Source organism: Plecotus auritus, assembly GCF_963455305.1.
Source record: "Plecotus auritus genome assembly, chromosome: 5".
Classification (NCBI taxonomy): Eukaryota; Metazoa; Chordata; class Mammalia; order Chiroptera; family Vespertilionidae; genus Plecotus; species Plecotus auritus.
Window position 1 is genome coordinate 116,543,920 of NC_137776.1, and position 10,960 is coordinate 116,554,879.

Genomic DNA, 10,960 nt, shown 5'->3' on the forward strand with positions numbered 1-10,960 from the left:
AGCTGGACATCTTCTGGTCGTCCTGCCTTCCTTCCAGACAAAGCCACAGTGGCAGGGGCCCAGCAGAGGCGGTTAGGGGTGATCAGGCTGGCAGCGGGGAGCAGTTAGGAGCAATCAGGCCAGCAGGGGTGAGCAGTTAGGGGCGATCAGGCAGGCAGGCAGATGAGAGGTTAGGAGCCAGCGGTCCCAGATTGCAAGGGGGATGTCCGACATCCCCAAGGGGTCCCGGATTGGAGAAGGTGCAGGCCGGGCTGTGGAACCACTCCCCCACCCAAACACGAATTTTGTGCACCAGGCCTCTAGTCTAAATATATGCTTAAGCGACTGAACGACCGAATGACCAGTCGCTGTGACATGCACTGACCACCAGGGGCAGACGTGCACTCCCATAGCCAACCTCCTGCGGACCTTCATCCTGGCCAGCCAACCTCCCTCAGCCCCTCCCCCCACCGCCGGTCAACTTCCCGTGGCCCCCAATTGGCCCTGATCGCCAGCCAGGCCAAGAGACCCCACCATGCACAAATTCATGCACTGGGCCTCTAGTGTAGTATATTGGCATTCACTCTGCCCTGGGTTGCCAAGGAATATTATTGATATCCTCATTGGGATCTGTCAGTCATTCTGGTGAAAGAATAAAATCTGGCATTGGACAGAAAGAAATACACAAAACAGAGTTATCACAGTTATAAATCTCTTAGATATAATTAATACCAAATTCAAATTATTTTGTAGTCCCTATTTGAGTTTGTGCTTGTATTAGTAGAGTTTTAATATGTAATAAACATGTAAGTTCTAATTATGTTGATTGGAAAGCATATTACAAACTTCTCAACGAAATTATTATGTCTTTTATCTTTTGGTTATTTTAAGGAATTTGTTGTTACTAAGTAGATAGAAATAATTTTATGAGTAGGAAAATTTCCTAAATACTTTTAGTGTATTAGTTTTAGGGTGTGTATGTATAAAAATTCTCAGAAGGTAATGGATATTTATTTTAAAGAAAATAGCCATTTTGAATATATGAAATTCATTAATTTGACTTTTGCTGAAAACTATTTGTAGTATCAAGAAGGAACACTAGTTTAGTTTGCAGTTCTGTTGCAGAACATGGTGAATCAAAACTTTTTTAGGGCATGATATTACACTTAATCTATATGTATTTTCCATGTACTGTAGATATCAAAGCATTTGGGATAAAAAATTAGGTGAACATAAAATAATTTGCATTCCAAAGTGCCCATTAAACTAGCAGTTGAACTTGATAAATTATTGGATTCATCTGTGACTTATTTCTCCACTAGAGGCCCGGTACATGAAATTTGTGCACAGGGTGGGGGGAGGGTCCCCCTCAGCCCAGCCTGCACCCTCTCCAATCCGGGACCCCTCAGGGGATGTCTGACTGCTGGCTTAGGCTCGATCCCTGGTTGCCCCTCACGGCCCCCCCTGCCAGCCTGGTCGCCCCCAACTCCCCCCCCCTCCCCCCCCCCCCGCTGCTCTGGTCGCTCCTCACTGCCCACCTCTGCTGGCCTGGTTGCCCCTCACTGCTCCCGCTGCCAGCCTGGTTGCCGTCAACTGCCCGCCGTGCTGGCCTGGTTGCCCCTCTCTGCCGGCCTGGTTGCTCCTCACTGCCCCCCGGCTGGCCTGTTCGTCTCACACAACCTGCTGTTCAGTCGTTTGGTCGTCCCTCACTAACCCCCCTGCTGGCCTTGTTGCCCCACGCAGCTTGCTGTTCGGTTGTTACTGTGAGGGCGTCCCAACCAATTTGCATATTACCCTTTTATTAGTATAGATTAGCTACTGTGCAGGGTATTAGAAGGGAGAAAACATTATCTCCACATTCCTTTCAGGTTTGCCCCTTGATTTCACAGAGAAGTATACTGCTTAAATTGGTGGTAGTTTATAGCTGCTGTTTCTGACCCTTGTATACATGTTTCTGAGTTGCCAGAGTTCACTAAATCAGCAGTCGCCAACCTTTCGGACCTCAAGGACCACCCGTAGTCCATGGACCACCAGTTGGCGACTGCTTCACTAAGTGGTACCCTGGGGGTGTAGAAAATTCGGTGTGCCTTTCCACGTGTCTAACTTAATTCTTGGATATTGAGCTGTAAATATTATTTGATTGACTGTAGTTTTAACAATTGTTTTTATTTATTTTTATTCCTCAGACAAGACATCTGTATAGATTCTTCTTCATCCCTGAAAGAGAATAAGCAACCTGAAGGTCTGGAATTAAAACAAGGTATGAATCAAGTACCTTGATTATATCAAGTACCTTGATTATATAGCATTTACCTGAAGATTATAAGCACTAATAATAAATTTTCAGCTTACCTTATTTTACAGATAGATGACAAAAAAGTTTATTTGATTCAAGATCAGAAGAGTAAAGAATACATCCTTTAATTCATGAGTTCTTCAGTCCCCAGCGTGGTTCTGCCTTAGTGATGTGTAGTTACAGATGTCACCAGAAAGTTGTTGTCTTAAATAGTTTTAATTTGATGATCTCTATTACATATCCTTAGTTGTAGATATCAGAGATATGTTAACTGGTAACTTTGGGTTGTATGTGGAAAAAAAGAAATCTTATGGGATAAGTTTCTCTCTTTTTTTGCAGAGATATCTTGTCCTTGTTTCCTTTCTTCCTTATTTATTGTTTTCTATAAATCAGTATTTTTTTACATTACCATTTACCAGAAGTAAAGTGGCAGTTTGTGGTTTATTTGAGCCAAGTAGATAATAGGGCTAATCTTTTAGATATATATTTTTTGTTTGTTTCTTCACATCCTCATTGGGAAAATTAAAAGTTAAATAAAATTTTATTAGCTACTCAATCACATTTTTCCTTCTTGCTGCTAAAAATACTTCAGAGCAGTGATAACCTTTTGCAGCCAATAGGGTTGTGATATTTATGATGTAAGCAACTAATCTTTGATAACTTAGAATAGTTTTTTTAAAACGAGTTATAGGAACTTATTTCATGTAGAGAATCAGGTTATCAGTTTATTTTGGCAGAATTTTTTTTTAACTGTGGTCTGTTACTAATGCTTAATTAACAAAATGAAAGGTGTTGGATAATGAATTTTGTGATTCTTTCAATTTATATATAGAGAGAACAAAGCCTAGATATTTTGTAATTCTAACTTATGTACTGTTGAGTTTATAAATATTTCTGTATGACCTTGAGAATTCCATTGCTTTTCAGAAGTCCTGTTTTGTTAGCTCCTTATATAGCCAGACAAAATTATGTCTTTGTATTCTGACTACTTCTGAGCACCCCCCACAGACATAAACTCAGTTTTCATTTACATTTATTTGCCATATATAAATAATGCTAAGCACACATCACTTTCATAAAATGTAGTCATAGTCTTATAGCTCTTGCACCATTTATCTGTGTAATTGGACACCATAGCTGTTGCTTCTGCCTTTGTTTTTACTCTGCATCAGATGAGCAGGCAGTGTGGAGGTTATGCTACTAGAACATCTGTGGAGAGAAGAATGTCATATAAAGGACAGAAAAAAACTGGAATGGTCAGGCTGATTCTAGGGTAGAAAGAATGGAGACCTCATTGTACAAAGTAGCCAGTGCCGCCCTCTAAGGGAAGATGTTTTTCTGCTCCCATGTTCAAGCACCTGGAGTCCTTAGAACTCCCTTCTCAGTGTCTATAGCCTGTTTTGCTTTGATTTTCTTATGGTAATTTCAGTCATTTGAAATCCAGCCATGGAGACAAAGAGGGAGAGAAAAAGGACTCAGAGTAGCTAGATACCACAAAGCTTTTATGCATAGGAGGTTTTATAGGCCACTTCGGTTCTCACTGAGGCATCAGAACTGTCAAAAACACATGGTCATCAGTAAGGGACAGTAAGCAGAGATGAAAAAAAACATGAGATCAGAGCATATTAGTTCCATTTTGCAATACAGTTCATGTTGTGACCAAATCTGTAGGAAATGGTTAAACTGAATTTCAGCTATTTTTTTAAAGGAAGCAGGGAAATAAGTCTTCTAGAAAAGTGTCTACAAAAATGATTAAAATATAAAATGTTTTATTGCGTAATGGGATAAACATAAATTACCTAGACGATTCAATTATGTAGAGCTTGTCCCAGAAAAATATTTGTATAGCTGAAATCTGAACCAGCTAATAAGTAACTTGCTTGGAAATAGAAATTTTGGTAGGCTCAATACAGATTATTGCATTTTTTCTAAATGAATTAATGTGGCCTATTTTTAATATGCAAAACTTTCAAAATTGATTTAATGTTTTCTCTAACTTTTTTTGCACAGCTAGCTATTCTTGTTCACAGTGAGCTCAATAAAAACAGAATATAATGCTCCTTGTGAATGCATTGTCATTTTATTTAATGGTTTGGCTGTTTAAGAAATTTTACTGAAGCTTGCTTACTAAAGTAACCCTTTGTTCAGTAGACCAAAATGTAAAAGCAACATTGAATTTTCCCTTTGCTCTTTCAGAATAAAATAAATCTTACTGTATGACCTGTTAATGGTGTATGATGCTGACAGGTTATTTAAATTACATTTTCATTTTTTTCAGCTTCTAAAATATTCAAATATTGATAAGTATTAACTATGAGTTACTTGAAATTGGTATTTCTTTGTTTAGTACTGGTTTCATTGATCTTGTTGATAGGAAATAACAGTTATAAAACTGGTTTTGCTAAAGATGAGTATAGACTATATACTGACTTCTGTCACTTTAATAAAGGATTAATATCTGAAGATTCACCTTCGATGTGCAAACATTATTGAAATATAACTATAATCTACTGGGGATTGATTGGTATTGTGGTAAAATAGAAATTCTGTTGAGGTTATTTTCCTGAGTCATTCATTTTTAGCAAGAGGTCAGTTGTAGAAGAAACACCAGGTATAGTTTTGCTTTTTATCTTTAGTATAGCTGTGTTTGTATGCACATGCACATATACATATGCAAGCCTGAGATCTTACGTTAATTTCTGGAGGATTTCCAGGCTTGTATTATTGAAAAGATTTTGCTCAGTTTTTAAAATAATAATGGTTTATATAAATTTTCTAAATTAGTTATTTGTGTTGTCATTAATAAAATGAAAGCTGCTATTTGTTAAAGGTGGAAAATATTTTTAAAATATCAAATCTCTGCTAATACTAATGAGTTTTTCTATTTATCTAAATAAATTTGCTTAAGACATTCAGTAACATTAAAATAATGGCCTATATTCAAATTGTTGCTGTAAAGTTTACAATTGGGGAATATGGGTAATTTTGAAAATTATTCTCCTTTGTAACTTCAAGAATTAAGCTCTTGTCCTTAGAAATTGTTAGGGTAAAACTTATTTTTTTTTTTATCCTGACCCGTGGATACTTTCCCATTGATTTTTTTTTTTTTTTTTTTAAGAGAGTGGAAGAGAGGGAGTGAGGGTGTAGAAAGAAAGAAAAAAAACACACACACAAAACATAATTGTGAGAGAGCTACATTGATTGGTTGCCTCCTGCATGCACCAGGACCGGAGCATGGTATCCAGCTTGAAACCCAGGTGTGTGCCCTTGATTGGGAATCAAATCGGAGACCCTTTGGTATGTGGGCTAACGCTATAATCACTGAACCACAATCGGCCAGAGCAGGATACATTTTTTTTTTTTTTTACTTTACATGAGAAATACCTAAGTTAAATGTGGGTATTTAGGTTGAAAATAACAAGTTGAAATCACTTGAAAATATTTGAAGGTCTGCCAAATGGAAGAGTGATTAGGCTTGATCTATGTTGCTTTGGAGAATAAAAATAGGGCTAAGATAAAGTTATCATTTGACTATTTCAAATAATCACAAGTAACAGAAAATGCAGTGGGCTGCCTTCTGAAATACGTTCCTGTTGCTGAAGGTGTTTGAAAACAGGTTATAATAAACGGCCACTTGGTGACACTGTTGTAGAGCTGATTCGAGTAAATGTTTGGCTGTTTGGCCTTGATCTTGAAGTTCTTTTCTAGCTGTCAGATTTTGTAAATGCCAGTGCCTAGTGCAGTGTCTTCACTTGGGAAGAGTGTGTAATAACTGGTTTCTTAGATTGTTTAATGGAAGCAGAATGAAATATACAATTTCTAACTCTACATTTTTTAAATTCTATTAGAGGAAAAGATACTTGATTTAAAATGTCTTTAAATTATATGATGGTTCCTTAGAATGCATACATATGAGTATAATCATAAAAGTAAATATGCAACCATATGGCATATAAAATTATCGAAATCAATAAGGCGTGTACTACATATTACTCTGAATCTTTTACATTAGTTTTCTCAGGCAGAGTTTTTCTGTGCTTAGGCTCAGATCTTTTTCTTTTCTTATTCAGGTAACATTGGTTTTTAACAGCAATTTTCAACCTTTTTCATCTCATGGCACACATAAGTTAATTACTAAAATTCTGCGGCACACCAAAAAGATTATATTTTTTCCCAATCTCACAGAAAAAAAAGTATAATTTTCATTCATTCACATTGGACAGCTATTATTGTGTTGGCTGTTGTCATTTTTTTATTTGATAAGCTAAGGGAAAAGAGGTCAGTGCCCCTGACTAAATAGTCAGTTATTGCATGTTTTAAAAATTCTTGCAGCACACTGACTGAAAATCTCTGTTTTATAACATTTTGTAAGTTTCAAATATACAGCATTAAAATTTGACATCTTGGTTTTTTAAAAAATGAAGTTGCCTCATGCAATTATATTTAGGCCTTCTATTTCATGAGTTAGTAAATTATCTTTGAGAATTATCTTCTTAAGAGCTTTAAGAAATTGAAAATTAGACTTTTAATAGGGGAAAAATGCACCCAGTGGGTGTGGTTCAGTGGTTGAGCATCCTCCCATGAATCAGGAGGTCATGGTTCAATTCCTGGTCAGGGTACATGCCTGTATTTCGGGCTTGATCCCCAGTAAGGGGCACTTGCAGGAGGCAGCTGATAAATATGCCTCTCTAATCGATGTTTCTATCCCTCTTCCTTCATCTCTCAATTAAAAATTATATTTTTTTTAAAAAGGGGGTAAAATGTTTTCAATGGCTAAGCTATGTGATGGAAGTTTAGAATAGATATTTTCTTTGGGCTTCTTTCAGCCTTTCAGACCACTGGTCACCAATATGTGATTATATACACTCTCAGAGAATAAAGCAAGAAAGAACCAGAACTTATATAGTAAATAAACATGTATATACTTATATATTTAAATATTTCCCTGTTAAAATTTCAGATTATGCATATGGTTGTGATGGTACAATATTAATTTATAAGTAAATAAAAAGTATAGTGTGGCAGGTACTTACAAAAAAATGTTTTCACGGATATGTTTATTTAGATAGTGAAGTTGCACTGATAGTTACACCATTCTCTTAGACTGTCATAAAGAATTGATAATGGCCATAGCTTATTCATCTATTAATTCTAAAAAATTAAATGTGATATAAGAGATTTTGCCATTGTTTAGTAAAGGTATTAAATATAAAACTATATGAGACCATTTGAATCCTTAAGATGAGGGATAAATGGAAAAGCCCAATTAATTTTCATTCTTGTTGGTGCTATTATTGTTCTAAGGTAGTACTGACTAGGGGAGGCAAAGCTGAGTAAGTAGAGGGACTAAATAAAAAGAAATGAATTTGCAGTTTTAATGTTGAGTTTTGCTAAAAAGAACTTCACAGCCAATAGCTCAAAGAATAAATAAAATTAAAAAAAATTTAAAAGGTAGAGAAAAATGCCATCAGAGAGACTTTTATTGCTTTGTAAAAGAAGAGACTAAAGATTATCAGTTAATCAGCATTTGTAGGCCAAGAGTTTTCCATGCCTACCATGTACGTATTGCTAAATAACTCTGGATTGGCAGATGTTTTGTGCTGCCTCTTCCTTTGTATATCTAAACTAGTAGCCCTGCGCATGAATCCATGCGCCAGTAGCTCTCTGCGGGGCCTGGCCGCTCCGTGCCCACTGCCCAGAGGCTCTTCGCGTCCCAGAGGCTCTTCGCGTCCCAGAGGCCCATCCGCGGGCGGGGGCGTGCTTGCATCGTTGCAGCTGGGGTGGAACGCTTGCCTTGCTGCCGCAGTGACAAAGCAAGCATTCCACCAGGCCGCTCACGCTGCCTGCTCTCAGCGGTTGCCCCCCGCCCCCCGGGACTGGGGGACTCCGGCGGGGCTGAGAGGACTGGGCACTGTCATCTTGTTGTTATGGGCACCGCCATCTTTTGCGATGGAGTGACAGTTAATTTACATATTACCCTTTTATTAGATAGGCTTGCAGGTATGAGCACTAGAAAGCTGAGGCAGACTGGGAAGAAAGTGTTACAGGACTGTCTGGTGTTGGAAGCAGATAAGCATATGTACCACTGATAAAGTTTGAGTCTAATTCCTTTCTTCCTAACCCTAGTTGCCTTCTTGACCAGCTGTATTCACAGAATGCAGCTTCTCAAAATGAGTTAACTTCTTTAAAGGATTTCAAACACAGTTCTGGGGAAATGCTGTCCAGTTCGGCAATTGGTAAAGCAAAAAGTGGTGTAACCATCAGTGTAACTTAAGAATTTATATTTCTTATCTCATTCCTTTGAGGTTTTCACAAGTTATTACCAACAATGACACCAAATGGGATTTTCCCTGCTTTTATTTTTATTTTTTTACGATTTTTAATTGATTTTTAGAGAGAGGGGAAGGGAGAGAGAGAGAAACATCAAAATGAGAGTGAGACATAAATCCTGTCTCCTGAACCACCTATCTGGGATCGAGTGCACAACCTGGGCATGTGCCCTGACCCAGAATCGAACTGGCAACCTTTAGGTGCATAGGGCGACACCCAACCAACTGAACCATACTGACCAGGTCTCCCTGTGTTTTTAAATTTAATTTTTTCCAACTCTCTGCTTTTTAATTTGTCTCTTTCTATGAGTAATAGTTAAATGAAACGGTGAAAATTACACTTTCTATGGCTGATTAGCCCACACTGTTTTTGTACCTTTTGAAGGCCCCTCTGTTGCAATTAAATATGGTACTTTTCTACATTTAAAAAATAATAAACTAAACTGGCAAGGCTTTTAGATGCATAATGCTTTATTTGTTTGTCAAGAATGAAATTACAAATAACTTGATTCAGTACTTTGAGAGAAATGTTAATTTTCATGTGTTTTTGTGTGTTTTTTTAAATTATACCCATTTTAAACATTCTATCTTTTGGTGTATTTCATAGGCTTCTAGACATACTCTTAGGGCAGCTGCTTGGGCAGTTACAAACTCCAAACCTTCATCAGAATTTGGATCCCCTCTGAATCCTCTGTGCTTTGAGTTCATTGGGAAAAGTACCTTCTTGTGTAAAAGCGCTCCTACCAAAGGAAAGATAGTAAACATTAGGCTTGCAATCATTCAGATTTTGTTATCAGTTCCTGACCCTTTTTCACATGCCCCATTAGTCTATGATTTAATTAGCAGTTTTGGTTGCCACATCATATAATTGATTTATGTTGAGCTTACAGATAACAGACTTTAATTTTTTAAAAATTAATATTTCTTAGATTTTTGAAACAGCTTTAGTTTCTGTATACTCACTCACCACCTCTTCTCCCAGTTTCCCTTATTAATATCTTGCATTAGTGTGGAAAATTTATTATAATTGATGATTCAGTATTAATACATTAACTAAAGTCCATTGTTTACATTAGGGGTCATTGCTAGTGTTTTATATTCTACTAGAGGCTCGGTGCACGAAATTTCATGCGGGGGGGGGGGGTCCCCCCCTCAACCCAGCCTGCTCCCTCTCACAATCCAGGACCACTGGCTCCTAACTGCTCACTTGCCTGATTGCCCCTGCTGGCCTGGTAACCCCCAACTGCCCCCCCCTTGTTGGCCCCCAATTGCACCCTCCTGCTGGCCTGGTCGCCCCCAACTGCCCTCCTTGTGGGCCTGGTTGCCCTACACAGCCTGTTGTTTGATCATTTGGTTGCCCCTCACTAACCCCCCTGCCGACCTGGTCGCCCCACGCAGCCTGCTGCTCGGTCATTTGGTCACCCCTCACTAACCCCCCTGCCAGCCTGGTTGCCCCACACAGCCTGCTGCTCAGTCGTTTGGTCGTCCCTCACTAACCACCCTGCCGGCCTAGTCGCCCCACGCAGCCTGTTTGGTTGTCAGTTCAGTTGCGATGGTCGTTTAGGCTTTTATATATATAGATGGCTTTTGATAACTATATAACATGTATCCACCATTACAGTACCATTAGAATATAGTTTCACCTATTCATCCTTCCCCCAGACTCCTGGCAACCACCCATCTTTTACTGTCTAGTTTTGTTTTTTTCTGAATATCATACAGCTAGAATCCCAAAGTATGTAGTATTTTTACATTGGTTTCTTTCACTTGTCATTGTGCATTTGAGGTTCTTCCATGTCTTTTTGTGATTTGATAGCTCATTTCTTTTGTTGCTGAATAATGTTCCCTTGTCTGGATGTACTGCAGTTTGTTTATCCAATCCACTGACCTATTGAAGGACATCTTGTTTGCTTCCAAGTCATGAATAAAAGCTGCTACAGTCATTTGTAGGCAGGTTTTTGTGTGGACATAATTTAATTCTGGGTAAATACCAAGTTTAGTTTTGTAAGAAACTGTCAGACTGTCTTTCAAAGTGCTACACCATTTTACATTCCCGCCAACAATGAATGTATTCCTGTTCCAAATTCTTGCTAGCATTTGGTGCTCTCATTGTTTTGTATTTTGGGCATTGTTATAGGTGTGTAATGGTATCTAGTTTTATTTTGTAACACCCTAATGGCATATGATGTTGATTTTCTTTTCATATGCTTTGCCATCCATATATCTTATTTGGTGACTTGTCTCTTCAGATCTTTTTCCCATTTTTAAATTGGGTTGTTTGTTTTCTAATTGTTGATTTTCAGGAGTTCTTCTATAGTTTGGATTTCATTCCTTTATCAGATGTGTTTTGCAAATA

General features: G+C 38.0%; 1 protein-coding gene across 1 annotated transcript in view; it reads left to right on the forward strand.

Moving 5' to 3' along the window:
* Nucleotides 1-10,960, forward strand: part of CAAP1 (caspase activity and apoptosis inhibitor 1) — a 30,700-nt gene that overhangs the window by 15,855 nt on the left and 3,885 nt on the right. Inside the window, exon 5 of the mRNA XM_080669323.1 lies at nt 2,166-2,239. Within this exon, the coding sequence (XP_080525449.1) occupies nt 2,166-2,239 (74 nt within the window). The remainder of the gene's footprint in view (nt 1-2,165; nt 2,240-10,960) is intronic.